Raw genomic sequence first — 18175 nt, forward strand, 5'->3', positions numbered from 1 at the left:
GATTTCAAGGCATTTCCCAGCTATAATGATTCAGCTTTTTCTTTGAATTATGCTGCTCATTGCCCTACTTTGTATGAACAACATGAGCAATTACAGTGAGAGGATACTGTGAGGCTGTCACTTAAAATATTTTAAAATATTATGAAATATCTTACTGAGACACATAGGCTCAATTGTTCCAGCAGCAAATTCCCCATATATAGTACCTTCAGAAATTCAGAATGTTGTCACTTAAATTAGCTTGAAAACTAAATTTTAACAAAGAACTAGGAAATAACATGCTTCACCCTATGCCTCTTAAATTCTGACTAGACAAATTTGTTTTTTCAATTTAACAGTCCAGCTAAAATACAGGAGTTATGACACACTTTGATTAAAGGATAAAGTAACCTCTGATATATTTTTAAAACAATCTTTACACAACCTCAAAACACTAACTTTCTTAATAAGCTTTCATATCATTTCATGACCCAAAGCACTACCTCACTAGGTAACTAGTTAACTACCTCACTAGCTAATAATCAAAATAACTTACCTCTGTGAATGGGCTTAATCTGCCTGAGATGTCCTGAGCTTGGAAATATTTTGACACTGGTTCCTGAAAAATCCCACCAAATCGGGCTCCTTTCTCTGCGGAATGGGTTTTAGAAGTCTGCAAATACTGATGATAAGCACTCTTTAAAGAAGAATGTAGTTTGGAAGTAAGGTCAGATTTTTGTAGAAATGAAGTCTTTTCTGGCCACAGACCAACTTGCAGGGTGGAGGTAGTAGGTTCATTTGACATTACATATGAATTCTTAGAAATTCCAGTCCTTTCCTGGCTATCATCTGGGTAAAATGCCATGGAAGGGTCTGGCCATTTGAAGGTTTCCTTCCTCCTACCTCTCAGGCTTCCTTTATGTAATGGCTCCTCCTCCTCTTCCTCCTCCTCTTCCTCTACTCCCTGTCTGTCTTCATCAAAATTCATCTTTAAACGCTCTGATACTGACTGTAGAAGGGATAAAACAGAAGAGGGCTGGCTTGCACTCTCTCTTGATTTTGTGGAGCCATGGTGACCTGGAGAGACTTCGCTGGACAGAACGTCCTCCTGAGAACTGTCATCTTCATAAATGGGAGACAAAGCTAAGGGATAAATTTTGTACCTTTTGGCCTCCACTGATAAGAATGACTCTGAACTATCACTATCAGATGTCTCACCTAATTTAGTATCCTTTTCAAAATGATGGACGAGGTCAGTTCTGCTCTCAGACCTCTCACATGCAAAAACAGGCATGCTGTCAGCGGATGTCTCAGGAAACAAGACAGAGTCTGTTCTTCTTACTTCTGCAGTAGCACACCTATCCTCATCTTGAAGGGGTTCTTCATATAGTATAGTAAAGGAAGAATTTTCTTGTTCATCCTGAGAAACAAAGGCTAATTTAGATTCTTCTTTTTCACCACTATAATTATCATCTCTTATTTGGTTATCTATTGCAGTAACAGATAATCTTCTGTTTAGCTTCCCTATGGCACTCTCAGGTTGAAAATCTGGCGTTGCTAAAGCTGGGTAGCCTTCATAATCCTTACTTAATGTCGGTGATTCATATCCCCTGAAATAGGAGGAGGCAAGTCTGGTGTCACACACTATCAAGCCTTCCTTTCTCTCAGGGGGATCTCTCTCCATTTCCCCAACACTCTGTCTACCAGACTCTTGCGGGGTTTCTTCAGCTTCATATATGGGAGGCATGGCCTCTGCTTGTGTAACAGGCAATTCCAGATCTGTTCCGTATGTTTTCTGAATGTTTATCATTGTGGATAACACTTTGTGTTTCCTGAGAGCCTCATCAGAATCTTGTGGAGATAGTCTTTCCATTTCTCTTGGAGAGGGCGTGGACACAATCATGCCGAGTATCTCTTTAGCCTCTCTCTTACATGGTTTTTCCATTTCTAAGGAGGCAGGGGCTGCTGCCTTGTGTGCTTCTTCCACTTCTATCATTTCAGTTTTCCTAATACCCTCTCCAGCATCCTTCTGATAAGGTATTTCCAACACAGGTCTTACAGTCTTTCCAGTGATGCCTTCGACATCTTTTTCGTAGATATCTACCACTTCTAACATAATGGGCAGAACCTCAGCTTTGTCCATATCCCCTTCAGCATCCCTTAGGTAAGTATCTTCCATTTCTAATCCAACAGGTATCACCTCAGTCTCAATATCCCCTTCAGCATCCTCTGGGTAAATATCCTCCATTTCTAATGTGGCAGGTATCAATTCAGTCTTTTCAGTAATCCCCTCAAAGTCTTTTTGGTAGAGATCTTCCATTTCTGACATAACTGCTGTAATCCCAGTCTTGCCAACATCACCTTCAGCATGCTTTTGGTAAATATTTCCCATTTCTAATCCAACAGGTGTCACCTCAGTCTTTACAATATCCCCTTCAGCATCCTTTTGGTAAATATTTTCCATCTCTAATGTGGGAAGTATCATTTCAGTCTTTCCCGTAATTACCTCAGCATCTTTTTGGTAGATATTTTTCACTTCTGAAATAACAGGCAGCATGTCAGTTTTGCCAAGATCACCTTCAATATCTCTCTTTTTATAAGCTTTTTTCATTCCTAAAATGGCAGGTAATCCCTCAGTTTTTTCAATATACCTCTCAGCATCTACTTGGTATATCTCCCTCACTGTAAGAATGTCAGCTATTGGCTCAGTTTTTGTGATATTTAATTCAGCCTCCTTTTCATATGCTCTTCCCATCTCTGACATAGGAGGGACTGCCTCATATTTCATAATATTCAACTCAGCATCCTTTTTGTTTGTTTCTCCCAGTTCTAACATGGAAGGTCTAAGCTCCATTTTCCCCATATTTACTTCAGTAACTTTCTTGTGTACTTTCCCTACTTCTGATGTAAGGAGTGTGCTTTTATTACTGTATCCCAGTGAGCTTTTTTCAGATATACACACAAGACTATCAGACAAACTGCTTTTGGATGTACCAGGTACATGAAGGTCATCATTTGCAAATGGAGGCCATTTGAAATTTAATACAAGAGTCCTTGTATTCTCTGTCCCAGTTTTGTGATTATCCACACACTCCATTTCCACTTTCTCTTTAGAGTCCTCTTTGAAAAATAAATGCGTTTTTACCTTATTATCTAACCCTGTATGACATGTGTCTTCCACTAGCAAAACAGTATCTGATTTTAGCAAATTTCTACTATCAGACTGTCCAGCTCCATTTCCAGAAAAAGGGGACTTTTGGTAGAGAACAATTTCTCTTCCTTTAGCTGACTCTGGGTCATTAACTAGGTCACTTACGGAGAAGAACCTACCTAATACTTTATTATCACTAATTTCACACGTGCCTTGATTTACTGCCTGTTCGGACACCAAGAACTCCCTTAATGTATCGTGTGGCTTAACACTATCACTGTTCAGAATTTCTGAAGTATTATCCTGAAGTTCAGAATCCCAGGTATCCTTAGTATCTTCAAAAGGATCATTTGTCAAATTTTCTTGGGCTGAATAAATAATCTCATTGACTAATTCCCTAGCTTGATCTTCTAACAAACAAGATAAATTCATTCTATCAGAATCAAAAAGGAGCTTCTTCTCACCAGCTGTAGGTGAAACACAGACCTTTTCTTCCCCTTGGACAGCTGACCTGCTTTCCATACCCTGCTCTTCCAAATGCTCTGTCAATTGGGTCCCTGTCAGTGTCCCTTCTGATGGGTTATTCTCAGGGATGTCTTCTTTCGGAGTACCCGGATTCATTACGCCGTCTGTGGCTATATGCTCCTGGCAGGTAGCAACTATGTGTTTAGATTTTAATTCTTCCCTGACAGAGGTAAAAATTTCACTAATCAATGTATCAGCCTTTTTTACTAAACCACTTTTGAGGTCCAAAAGTTGGTCATGTGCTCTCCTCCTCGCTTCTATGTGCTCAGCAGATGCTTCAGAACACTGCTGGCTTGAGCTGTTAACTGACGTTGGAGCCCCAGCAACTGTTCCAGTCTCTGCTTCCGTGGGATTGTCAAATTGGGCAGCAGTTGGGAAATCAAGAGATCCCTTCCCAGTAGGATTCCCAAAATGTTTCTGAAATGGGGTCACTTCTGACCCTGTTGGGACAGGTGTTTCCAATTCCAAATAAGAGCTCTTAGGGTACAGCAGGTTAGTTAAAGAAACACCTTCATATGTGGCATCCATGGTAACTTTTACAGAACTGAAATTATTTGGGGGATTATGTGAACTTAAAACCACGCTAAGTTCTTCAGAGTTACTGGAGGAAGACATGCTATCAATACTATCACTTAGGAAATGAGGATTTGCTTTCTTTCTATGAAATAAGGCTTTCTTTTCTGATTTCAGCACAGGAGCATTATGAAAGTGTGACTCCTCAGATGCAAAGGCATTTTTTTCTGAACTTTTATCAGAATCCAGAAAAGGTGAATTTACTTTTATGCTGTCAGTTTCTTGGAATTGTGGGGAAGCACTAGTTAGGCTGAGTTTTGCCATTTCTGAGAAACCAGACATATTTCTAGTCCCACAAATATCTGAAGATTGATGAATTACACAAGCACTAGCTTCATAATTCTGTGCCATTTGCCTAGTGACTTTTTCATTAGGAACAGGAGGTAAAATCTCAAATGTATTAGTTTTGGGAAAAGCAGGAAGATAAACTAGGGCTTCTGCCTCTGTTTCCTGAATACCTTGGTATTTGGAGGCAGGAAGAGAAACTTCAGTTTGACAATTCTCTTCAGGGCCAGAAAATGAATACTTCTCTTTGCTCTCTTTACGGTCCATCAATTGATAACTTTTGCTCTGTTCAACCTCTTGGGAACTTAATTTCAATAAAACAAGCTTTCCTGGAAGATCTGTAACTTCAAATGGAGAAGAAATTTTATCCTGAGAAATGTCTCTGGGCTCTGTTTGGGAAACAGCTATCTTGGAGAGGGCTATAGTGTTCCCTCGTCCAGAATGCAGCTCAATAGGAACACTGTTCTGACCATCAACTTCCACTTTTGATAAAATGTTGGCAATGTTAGGTTTGGTTTCCAAGGAAAGAGAATGAGACTTCTCTATAGTGCTCTTACTTGGTCTTGTGTTTGAAAGCATCAATTCTGCTTTAGTAGGGTCTTGAAATGAAATGGAACTGTGGTCCTCAAAGAAGCTTTCAGACTCCAATCTCGAGTCTGCTCTAGTTACATGAACATCTCTGGCTTTAAGATCTAGTGGAAACTGGCCTTTTTCGCCTTCAGGAAGAATGTCCTTGGATTCTAGAGCTGCAGAGGCATGCTTAAGATGAAGGCAAGCAGAAAGACTCTTCCCATCTGCTGCCTCAGCACGATTTGCCACATTTTCTTCTTGACACTGACCGGGCTGAATGGAAATACCAACAATGTTGACATCCCCTGTTTCAGGGAGCACAGAAGAATATTCGTCCTTTAAAACAGGAATATCTAATTTGCTTGGAACTCTGGAAACAAAGGTAGGAGATGAAATATCTAAATCTGATTTTTTACAATCAAGGGTAAGAAATGTTCTGACACCAGGAGATGCTTTGGCTTGTTGAAGACTCTCAGAATCAAGAAGAGATTCTGAAATGTGCTTTCGGGTAGGTTCAAGACCCAGTTCAGGTGCTATTTTACTTTCTAAGCATGCTACAATGGCTGATTCACTGATCTGTTTTACAGAAGCAGGGTTGTTTTGATTTAATCTAACCACGTGAGACATTTTGCCAGGTGGCCAAAAATCAGGCTTTTTGGTTTCTGTTACAAATGACTGGTCAGTATCTTTGGGTAATGGCTCAATTTTATGTTTTGGAGCTTTTACGAGACTTGAAGCTGTGGGTTCACCAACCAAGGTGCTTTCTGTTTCTTGTTTGATTCTTCTAGCAGCCAGTTTTTTCTGTGAGTCTTGGGCACACAATCTGTCTCCTTCATATACAGGTTCTGTCACAGCACGTCTCTGAAGAGTGGGGATACTGGTGTGATTGGCAGCCTGCTCTGCCGAGTTGTCTGCGGTTTGCTTGTCAGAACACTTACTCTCTGGCAACTGTGGATCTTCAAGCCTAATTGATTTATTTGAATTCGGCAAATCTGTACTTCCCTGTTTGGTAGTGTTGCTCCCATCAGATTTCCTACAAGAGAAGTCAGAAACAGCAGGGCTCACAGGCTCAACATGTTCTCTTTGCACCAAGGTCCCATCACTCATCACCGAGCTGGCTTCCTTCACTGGAGTTTCTGTTACCCCCTGAAAATCTGAACTGGAAGGAATTTTACTACCGTTACTTCCTGTAAACAACACTGAACGTAATACCAAATTTCTGTCAGTCTGAGAAATTGGTGCACCATTTAAATGGTGCTGTGAGTCAGATTCTGTAACAGGGGAGCTGGAGTTAGTCCCAGAAGAAGGGGATGACCTACTTCTCACAGGTTCCCCAGGATCATTTTTATTTAAAACATCCTTAGAAAAAGCAGTATTGGGCAATTCTGGGTTGTTTGTCAGATGGCTTTCTGTGTTAAGATTTATTTCACCACAATCAGAGTCTTCTAAAAGGCCTTCGAACAAGTGTCCTTTCACGGATACGTCTGTGCTAGCTGATGACAATGGCGATGCCATCCTTGCCTCTGTCTCGCTTCCAGGGCCAATATGGATGCTTGTACTAGAGTCAGAACTTTCATTTTCTCTGTCCAAGAGAGTCACAGTTTCCAATGCAGTCTGGTGCTTCAAATATTTCCTGATTTGCCTGGGGCCTCGATATGTCGCATACGTTACTGAAGGTCTCTCTGGTTTGCCATCCAGTTGTCTGTAAAAAGCAACAGCACAATAGTATCAGGAAATATATTAGTAACACTTAGTAGTAATCCTAGAAAGTGTGGGAAAGTCTATCTTTCCAATTACTCCAACTTTTAATATGTATTAATTGGAGGAGGAGATCCTAAAATGTTTTAGGTTAAACCTGTCTTTGTTAAAAAAAATAGTAATAAAGATTTGACAAGCAGCATGTGAATGATGGCAGCATGCGTGTCTGAGCTCCTTAGAACCCTTCCCCCTTACCTGATTGTACATCTCTCTCACTGTGGTTAATGGAGAGAATGTGGACTGACAAGTCCAAGGCTTGGGCTTTAGTTATAATCTCAAAGGAGTGCTTCACTGGAAGGAACCACACTGCCTGTATGTCTCATACTGGCAAGTTCATGGATACAGATTTCTCCACCATATCAGAGGATCATAGTAAGCTTCTCTTCCTTTACTCTTAGATGTGAATTTAAACAGCAACTTTGAGCACACAGGGAGAGAACTTTTAAAGGAAAACAACTGGTGAGATGTGTAGCCCATGTCAAGCACTCAGTATACATTAGTTAACTCAATGACAGAATTGCCTTAAAAATCCTCTCATGTTAAGGTTTTCAAATATTTGATCAGTGTAGTGAGTATTAAAAACTGCTTGGGTAAGTGCAGGGACTTCTGGAAAAAGTTCTCTACTTCTTCTCAGAGCCAACACAAAGTTCCTCAGCTCTCAGCATCCCACTTCCTTTGAAGAATCTGTCTCTGGAGTGCTCATACTATCTGATGCTGCCTACTAATCCTTTACACATACCATTCTCTCCCCTTCAATTCCGGCCTGAGAGAAACTCTAGCATCTTCTAAGAGTTCACAAGTTATCTCCAGAGCATACCTATCCCAGGGGCCCTTTCCTAACAGGGCACTTAGCTTCTGATCTGTGGGTACAAAGAACCCTGAGCACAGCAATTGCCATATTAAATTATAAAGATCTAGGCACTTACTGATATTCCCCCTGCTCACCTGGTGGCTATTTGAAGGAAGGCATTGTGTCTTAATCATCTTTATATTTTTAAATGCCCCCTACAAAATCTGGGAAATGTGTAATAACTTTCTGTGAATTAACGAATGACTAAATAAAGCAATGACAGTAAATTCTTAGTTTGCAATTTATTCCAGACTGTCTTAATTATAACAGAAGATATAAAAGTGTTTTAAATTCTGAACTCTAGTTTCATTTTAGTGTCTTGACTCTAACGATGGATGGTAGAAAAATCTGATGTTCTAATTTTTTCAGATTAAACATATAATTAACAAAACATGATAGAATCCATGTGAATAAGTAATCCACTTACCAGTATCCCAGTATCTAAAATAATACATTTTCTCCCCAACTTTAAAGCAGCAACATCAAGAACACTAGACTTGTCTACATGATAAAAGAGAAAGTAAACCTCCTTTGACACAATGTCAAATTTTCATCAACTGTGCCTCATATGTATTTCTTGAATTTTAGCTGAAATAATGTATTTCAATCTATTTAATTGCTGGCCCCTCAAATACTGTCACACCATTGTAAAACTTTGTATGGTAACATGCACGTTTTTACTGTCCATCAGAAAGCACCTGAAGGAGAAGTACAGAGAAAGGCTTTGTCTTACAAAAGCGGTTTTAGCTTCATCATGTGTTAAGCTAGATCAAAGACTGTTATGAAACAAACTGAAAAGTAAATAAGGTAACTGTCTATGGAAGTACGGAAAAAAAGAAAAATCCATGTAGGTAAATTAATGTTACTGGTGAAATCTGGTATCAAACTGTACTAATTATTCAGAAAATACAAAAGCCTACAGAACAACATATGAAGATCCAGAAGCCTGAATAAATTACAAGAAATTTTACTGTTTGGTTGGTTTTTCTCTCAAAGCTTTAATATTTTATACTTACAACCAACTTCCCACAGGCTGTAGTATTTTTTTCCTCAAAAGACTGATAAAATAAAAATGTCTACACAAAGAAATAAATGTAACATACAAAGAAACAGGAAATGAGATAGGAATCAGAATTTTATTCTAGGAACCTTCGTTCTCTTACTACCAACTCCCTCCTGAAAACACCTCAACACATTTTATCCTGCACCAATCCAATAATGCACCTTTTCATCTAAAAGATCTTCCAATAAAATAAACCAAACAGAAAAATCCATTAAATTTCAACTCCCTCTAATAATGCCTTTTGGTAGTTTTGGAGTCCTTTCAGGGGTGAGGGAAATCATTTTCCTCCATTTTTTAGGACTCGCTGGGTAGTTTCAACTGAAGTGACTGATTTATACGAACTAGTTTAAATTTTTAACTAGATAATCTCCTGCAGTACCTGGGTGGAAATGTTATATAATTGTAACTAAAATATGCTCTGTTTCTACTGAACAACTATATTATGTTTAAAGTACTGAGCATCAAAGTTTCAAACTTAGCTTCATATACTATAATTAGTTCTGTTAGGTATTGATGACCTGTACTCCCTCTTTTTAAAAGGTTAGTCATGCCAATGTAGTCTATTTTCTACATCATTCTTTCCCAGGATGCAGTTGAGTCTCCATAATTGAGTAGTATTAAGAATATAAAACTGTTCTTTAATTGCCATTTGCTCTAGTAAATAAACTGGAAATGTCAAAAACATGCAACTTTAAAAATAGACTGAAGATGGAAAATTGAAAAGAATTTTCATAAGCTGAAAATATTTAGAGAATATAGAGAAAAGGGAGTATTAATTTCATGTATTATGTAAACTGTGTATGGGACCTACAGTTCATCCTATATAACCAAAGGTATGTGATCCTAACATAGTAAGAACAAAGTAAAACAGGCTCTCTACTCCTCCCCCCTTGACAGAGAGCAATGTCTTCTTATGCAGTGCCAGCTGCATTCCCAAGACACCAGGGTGAAGGTCAAGTCTCAGATGGACTGGTGTCTGATCTCCAGGGCTGCTTTAACTCTGGCAAGGTGGATACCATTGCCACCAATGATCCCTTCATTGACCTCAACTCTATGGTCTATATATTCTGGTATGATTCCACCCATGTCAAACTCAATGGCACAGTTAAGGCTGAGAACAGGAAACTCGTCATCAATGGAAAGCCCATCGTCATCTCTCAGGAGCGAGATCCTCCCAACATCAAATGGAGTGATGCTTGTGCTGAGTTTGTTGTGGAGTCCACTGGTGCCTTCACCACCATGGAGAAGGCTGGAATTCTCTTGAAGGGTAGAGCCAAGAGGGTCATCATCTCTACCCCTTCTGCTCATGCCTCCATGTTTGTGATGAGTGTGAACCATGAGAAGTGTAACAACTCCCTCAAGATTGTCAGCGATGCCTCCTACACCACCAGCTGCTTGGCCTCTGTGGCCACAGTCATCCATGACAACTTTGGCATTGTGGAGGGACTCATGACCACAGTCCATTCCATCAGTGCCACCCAGAAGACTGTGATGGCTCTTCTGTGAAGCTGTAGTGTTATAGCCAATGGGCTGCCCAGATGATCATCCCTGTTTCTACTGGCATCACCAAAGTTGTAGGCAAGGTCATCCCTGAGCTGAATGGGAAGCACCCTGGCAAGTTGTTCCATGTCCTCACTCTCAACATGTCAGTTGTAGATCTGACCTGACACCTGGAGAAAACCTCCAGAAATGATGGTATCAAGAAGGTAGTGAAACAAGCATCAGAGGGTTGTCTCCTGAAACTTTAATAGTAACCCCTACTCTTTCATCTTTGATGCTGGGACTGGCTTTGACCTCAAATACCATTTTGTATAGCTCATTTCCTGGTGTAACAATGAAATTAGCTAGAGAAACCAAGTGGAGGACCTGAAGGTCCACATGGCCTCCAAGGAATCTTAAAGAGACCCCTGGACCACCAGCTCTAGTAAGAGCACAAGAGGAAGAGAGAAGCTGTTAACTGCTGGGGAGTCGTTGCCTCTAACTCATCTCATCCCCAACACACAGAGACTATCCCAACTTTGACATTTGTGTTTCCATCCCAGGCCCCCTAAAGAACAGGAGGGGCTTAGAAAGCCCTACCTTTTCATAGAACAGATAAAAACACTGTATCCAGACAAAAAAAAAGGGTGGGGGCGAGGGAGAACAAATAACATATCTATACATTTCAAGTATTTAAGTAAACATAGGTACATACTGGAAATCTGAAAAGGTTTTATGCATTTTAGCCTAAGACATACCTAACATGTAAAGATTTATTAAGCCCCTAAATACCACACAGGGCTGTACTCTTTTTTGTATATATTTGATATGCCAAATATTTCAAAGGTCAACCAAAGACATGTGTCATTCTTCAAAGAAAATTCTAAATAACAGCCTAAAAATATTGCCTTAGAGCAAAGTATCTAACTTATTTTTAGGAAAGTATGATTAAGCTACCTTTTCAGCATTAAGACATATTTCATTTCAAATACATAGTTAATATCAAAAAAAGCTTGTAACTTTTCCATGTAAAGAAAGTTGCAAATCCAGCAATTTTTAAATTTTATTTATTTATTTGGGAGATAGGGGCAGAGGGAGAGCAAGAGAATCTTAGGCAGGCTCTAATGCCTAACACAAGGTGGGTGATGCAGGGCTCAATCTCACAGCCCTAAGATCATGACCTGAGCCATAATCAAGAGCTGGATGCTTAACCAACTGAGCCACCCATGTGCCCACAGCAATATTTTTTAAATCGAAATAAAGCTTTGACAGAAAAAATGTTCACTATGGATAGGAATCTGTTAAAAACAAAAAACCATAGAACTTTTTAAAATTTCAACCCAACAATGAAGTAGCTTCCTAATTATTCTGGATGCATAAGTTAATGTATGGAAGACACTCTAAAAGTTGTTACCAAACAGGTTTAATGAAAGGCTTTATGGATATTAAAAATGAATTCTGCATAGTGAACTATACATAAAAATAATTATAAAGCTGTTTATTATTTTTAAGTAAGTGAAGATGAAATCATTTACAATGACTATGCAGTAGGATTTTTTTTAAAACACTCTTCAAACTATAGGTCATAACTTGTCCAAATTTTGAAAACTGTAATAGTGATTTCAAATGGATATTTGATATTTTAGTAATAGCATTATACAGCACAGAATATAAACCTGTCTAAATTAAGCTAATTAATAACCATTTTTGGTACATTCTAACTATAAAAGATCTACAGAGGAATAAGAGTAGGGGCATTTTTATGTGATAAAGATGATGCAAAAACCTCAGTTAATTCACTCTTCCTTATATTAAAAAACTGAAATTTTTTGTGATGCAGAACTCTCCTACTAATTTCAGAAGTATAGACTTTGATGAGAGAAAACACTCTCTAAAGGCCTGAGATACAAGAGAGGCCATTTCAGATTTCTTTCTGAGTCAGCATGACTGTATGTTAACTCTGTTTAATCCAGAAGCCTGATTTAAGGCTCACCAAGCATACACTGTACAACTGCTTTATAAATGAGTGGCTAACAGAAAACCATCTTGTCCTTAAGATACTGATCAATGCTTCTACTCTGTATATTCCTTGACGTTAAAACCTGTGATTCCTCCTATATCCTAATCTATAATCTTTTGATGTCAAAAAGTATATAACCCTGTAAAAACTGTTCGTTCCCCAGAGCATTTTCTTCCCTGTGAAGTATGTGTTTTACAGCCAGCTGTTCTAACTTGGGCTTGAATAAAACTCTTATTTTCAGAGATTCTACAGGCTTGTTAATTTTACATCAACAAATCTTAATTTTAAATAACATTTTATATTTGGAATATTCCCATGATTTTGATTAAAAAATTAAATATATCCTTGCTTCTAGTAAATTTGTATCACAGAACTAAAAGAACTTTAATACTTCTAGTACAGTCTTAAAATTATTAGTAAATATCTTCCCCAGATACAAATTTCTAAAACTGGTTATAAGTAGTTCTTAATCATATTGTCAAGATAAACTATTAAACAAAATGGTATTTAACTTTTATATAATTCCTAAATAAATTGACATTTGTCCATAGGAAGTTACTAACTGCTATTCTACACCTGGTAATTTGTAGGGCTTCTGAAGCTGGGCCAGAGGGAGCGTGTATCTTAGTCAAGACAAAAGCTTTGTGGAGCTGGTTCTGGTAATTGCCTTAAGCAATTGTTCTATTAATAAGGAAGGCTTTACCGACAAGAAATAAGAGGCACAGTGTCATCTTCCATTTTCTTCTGTCTAGTACCAAAGAAATAAACCTGACCTAATTAAAACCAAAGGGGGATTAAAAAAAAGAAAAAGGAGGAAAAAAACACAAACTTTCCAAACCACCTAATTCCCATACAACAACTTCAAAATCCCTACCACTTTAAGTTCTCTGGTACAAAAAGCTCTCTGGAGAATTTGTTAGAAGACTGCTGGGCCCTGCTCCCAAGGCAATTTGTATGTCTGATGATTCCCAGGTGATGCTGATGCTGCTAATCCAAACCCCACATTTTAAATAGCACTACTTTAGACAATCCTTTATTACAGAGGTACCTCAATTTAACCACTTCTGCTGTTGGACATTTGTTTCTAATGATATGTTCCCGTAAATAATGTTTCCGCAACAGTCATGTATATCATTAGAAATAACTACTACTTTTTGAGGTTCTTGACACACATTGCTCTGAACTGTGGCCTCTACTCTGAGCACTTTATATGGAGCATCAGCTGGATCAACTCTGAGTAATACCAAAAATCATCATGTAGTATTACTGTTATCGATTCAATAGGAGAAAGGTTACTCCATTGTAGTTTGCATTTCCTTGACTGCTGGTGAGAATAAGCCTTTCTTCCACTTATGTATTAGCCCTTTATATTTGTTTTATTTGTTTATATCGGTTGCTGTTTTCTTCTATCATTGAGCTAGTGTCTAAAATGCTTATCAGTTAAAGCATTCTGACATTTTTGTACCTAATTTTTTCACTTGCCCATATAATGTATCATTGTTTATTTTGTTTGACATAGGAGTTTGAAAATTAGAAGCAATCCAATCTACTAATCTCCTTCCTAACACTTTCCATTGCTATCATGCTTAGAAAGCTGTTTCTCACCAACATAGAATAATTCTCATTTAGCTACTCTCAGTTGTGTATTTTTAAAAAAACATCTGTTCCTCCATTTTGTTTTAATATACCAATGAGTTAAGTATCTAGCTTTTATGTTTTTCTCCAAAGTGTTAACCAATTTCACAAAGTCCTGTTTTAATTAGCAATAATCACGCCTCGGATAAACCTCATTGGCTACGATACTGCCACTGCACAAAGCTCAAAGTCCTCTTTTATATAAACAGGAAAAAAAATTTAAAAATTTTAGAAAGTTTTTCTCCAAACTGTTAACCAATTTCACAAAGTCCTCTTTTATGTAAACAGGAAAAAAAATTTAAAAATTTTAAAAAGAACATAAAAATGCCACCACATCCATCACATATATACAAGGGTCTACTTCTAGACAATCTAGTCTGTTCCATTTAAATGTTTAGTAAATATTACATTAGTATGACACTGTTTCAAATTCAGCACACCGACGTCTCTTAGGGCAAACCCTACCCCCCCCCCATCAATCTTCATGGGCAAACTGAAATCTATCTGCATTTCAGTTTCTCACAAGTATCAGTTGGATCTGTGTCTACTTCTGGAGCTCGCTATGAGGAATTACCTCAAAATGTATACATGAAGACGCTCTGAAACTATAAAGAACTACACAGATATATTTACTGATGACCTCTTCAAATATAATTCACAGGTAGAACTTAAAAATATTAGCTAAGAATGAATACTTCTGTGTTACACAAAATGGTTAATGGATTAAACATTGTTATACATATTTCCTGTGTAGAAAATAATCCTTAAAGCCCATTTGAGTAAAAGAAAAACAAGTTGGTGCCTGTTAGTCAAAGAAAGAAAAAAGGGATGGTGAAATAATCTTTATATGTTTGTAAGATTTTAGTTTCTCAGCTGTGGAAATGGATAACAAGGCCAGTTTTACAAGTAGAGTCAATTTAACATTTCTAACCCCTCTAATTTCATTCCACAAAGATATTAACAGAATGTGAATACAAACCTTAGAATCATTTTTGTTCCCAAAATGCAGATCCTGAACTCACTGCCTGTCCTAATACAGGAAGAATTCAGACAACAGAAAACACTCTCATTCAAGGAAGTCTTAAATTAGAAATAAAACTTGCACTATAACAAAGCGCCTAAAAGATATCAGTACTGCCCCTTAAAATAGGTCCTAAGGCCCTAGATGATATGTACGATACACAGAATCAATTTTTTTTTTTCTACCTAGTAGCAGGGACATTACAGAATACTTTTTCCATTCCCCTTAATTAATAAGAGTAGAACTGAGGCTTAAAAGTTAGGTCCAAAAGCTCCCTTTTTTAGCTAACTGTAAACTTACTTTAGTAAATCACTGGTTTCCTGTTCACTGTCTTGTGTTGTATCCAAAGAAAAGGCATCTGAGGTTTCATCTGAGTTCTCTGCTTCTTCTGCTGGAAGCGCCTTTGTTCCCAGGGAGCCACTGAAAATCTCCCTCTCCCTTTTGATGTCTTCCTCAGGATGGTCACTGGGATTCTGTAGATCTTTTTCAGTTCTGTCATGGTCACCTTTGAAAGAAGACTGCTTGGCATCACTAAGAGATGCTTTTCCTGAGATATTGAATAAGTTACCAAGAAACTGAAAAAAGCTTTCTTTTGGCTGTCTATCATTTTCTCCTATTTTGGTATCTGAGGTGGAACGGGAAAGGTCATTTGGCTTTTTGGAATCTTCCTGCATTGGAAGAGTGATTAACTTCTCAGCATGGTTCCTTTTGTCCTCACTTTGGGGAATCTTTGAAAACAAAACAGAGAATAATAAATGTCATCATTTTAAAAAAATCACACAGATCTACTAATAAAGTATCATATGACACATTTTGGGCCAGATGCCAGGGATACATCTGTGAGTAAGACTGATGGCTTCTGATTCGTCAGGCTGTTTACAGTCTAGGGAAGGGCACGGTCAGCACAACTTAAACAAGGCTATATAGTAAATGTCATGAGGGGAGAAATACACCCCATGTGGGAAGCCAGAACAGGAGTAACTGGTCCAGGTTTGGGGTCAGTGACAGCAAAGGATGTAACACAGAGGAGTATTCCTAGAAGTGCCCTCGGAAGGACACCTACTACGTGACTATGTGATGCTTATTCATCCCGCTCCTTCCCTAGCTCTCTTCCTCCCTCCTCCCCAACTCTATTTAGTCATGTGACAGCTTCTAAGAAGTTAAAGATGAATGGACATTAGGGTACAAAATGAGAAGAGTGAGAGATGCGTAGGGAGAGATAAATAAAGGGACAGATCATGGCAAATTTTATGTATATTTAAATTTAGCCTTCATTACTCAGAACTAATGGACAGTACTTTCAAGTACTCTGTACAATAGGTAAACCTAAATAGACCTCATTTCAGCACTGTCCTAACCCACAAAGAACTGCCGCATTGTGTAAAATTGTTTCTCAAAAAGATGAGAAAAGACAGCAACATGGTGTATCAATTCAGAGGAAAAGCTCATTATCCTTAATAGTAAACTACCAAATCCTCAGATGTGCATTAACACAAACCGCACAGTACTGGGAATTCCTGCAGATGTTCAACACTTCCCGGGTGTGTTTTACTGCTCATAATGAAATTACTAGCAAAACAGACTCTCTGTGAGGCAAGACGGAGCTGATCTACCAAGGAGCTTGCTGGCATTCCTTGTCACACTCTTCCCTGAAGCTTCATTAACCTTAGGCCCATGTGCCAACTCAGCCTACCTTCCAAACATGCCTGCTCACCTACTTGTAGAAGGAATGCCTGCCTGACAGTATCTACAGATGTCATGCTCACTAGTCCTTATAAAAGAAAAGCTCCAGTGTGAGTCAGAAAAAAGATCAGTACAGCAAGGTAAAGTCACCTTAGGCCACTGTGAGTTCACATGACAGTTTTATAAGAGGCTGATCTTCAAGCAGGCAAGAGCATCATGATCTCAATGTTATTTGTTTACCTCTTTCCATATTTTAATTCAAATTCAAAATAGTTTTAATTCAGTGTTCCATTAACCACTAACAAAACTTAGCATATGAAAGCTTGAGAAAAGGTTTATAACCTATTACCCCAGGAAATTAATTTCAAGCACTATTATTTTTTTTAAGATTTTATTTATTTATTTGACAGACAGAGATCACAAGTCGGCAGAGAGGAAGGCAGAGAGAGGGGGAAGCAGGCTCCCCGCCAAGCAGAGAGCCCGATGCGGGGCTCGATCCCAGGACTCTGAGATCATGACCTGAGCCTAAGGCAGAGGCTTTAACCCACTGAACCACCCAGGTGCCCCACAAGAAGTATTATAAGTCTGTTCCCCACCTTCGGAGTCAGAGGGTATTTTTGAGGAAACACACAGCATTTTTCTATGTGTTAGGAACTTAATAAAACTTGTGAGTCTCTACATTTAGAATATGACCAACCTTCTAGAGTCATTCTAAGTCTCACCTTTTACTGGTTTCAACTGCAACTCACTCCCACTTGTCTCCATCTCATCCCTCCAACCTTGTGCTCATTATTGGAGAATGCGCTATAAATTAGCTGTGTCCTCTCCTGACATAATGGCCCTCTCAGTTTAGCAAAAGAAATGTTAGTTGACATCCTGAAAATATCTTGATACACGTAAATATTTTTTGTCCTTTAACTATGCCATTTAATTTGTTGTAATTAGCAGCCACAACATTTCTTCCTGAGTCAAAATGAATTAAGACTGTAACATGAACAGAACAATGATTTTTTTCTATAGCTAGTATGAACAAGTGCTCTTCCTGAGTAGCTTTCTGAAGGAAGTAAACTATAGGCTAATCATTAGAATATCATAAATATTCTGAAAATTTTTCAGAAATTCATAAGAGTCATAAAATTGGGGCAATGGTTTACAAGAAGGGGAACATTAAAAGAACATGGAAATTACATTTTTAAAAAGATTTTATTTATTATTAGAGAGAGACACAGTGAGAGAAGGAACACAAGCAGGGGGAGTGGGAGAGGGAGCAGCAGGCTCCCCGCTGAGCAGTGAGCCCTATGCAGGGCTCAATCCCAGGACCCTGGGATCATGACCTGAGCCAAAAGCAGACACTTAATGACTGAGTCACCCAGGCACCCCAGGAAATCACATTTCTTGACATCAATAAAATCTCAAGATGATTTGTCAAAAATATTACTTCACTGCCTCAACTATTTTTTACAATTCCTTTCAAAACACAATAAACTGCTTTCTCAACAAAAGAGATACATTTTGCTAAACAACTGAAAACCTTTACATTTAACATTTTTATTTCTTACAAGATTTTATTTATGTATGTATGT

At 38.3% G+C, this 18175-nt stretch overlaps 1 protein-coding gene across 2 annotated transcripts in view; it reads right to left on the reverse strand.

Annotated features, from left to right (window-relative positions):
* LOC111147317 (crystallin beta-gamma domain containing 3) overlaps positions 1-18175 on the reverse strand; it is a 111625-nt gene that overhangs the window by 61715 nt on the left and 31735 nt on the right. Inside the window, exons 3-5 of one of the 2 annotated variants that reach the window (XM_022503318.1) lie at positions 15210-15637; positions 2516-6785; positions 536-2443 (exon numbers count right to left, since the gene is read on the reverse strand). In XM_022503318.1, coding sequence (XP_022359026.1) covers positions 536-2443; positions 2516-6785; positions 15210-15637 — 6606 coding nt within the window. Of the gene's footprint in view, positions 1-535; positions 6786-15209; positions 15638-18175 lie in introns of both variants that reach the window. The other variant, XM_022503310.1, reaches the window with a different exon arrangement.

The sequence above is a fragment of the Enhydra lutris genome, unplaced genomic scaffold, assembly GCF_002288905.1.
Source record: "Enhydra lutris kenyoni isolate GAN:26980312 unplaced genomic scaffold, ASM228890v2 scaffoldscaffold2, whole genome shotgun sequence".
Taxonomy (NCBI): Eukaryota; Metazoa; Chordata; class Mammalia; order Carnivora; family Mustelidae; genus Enhydra; species Enhydra lutris.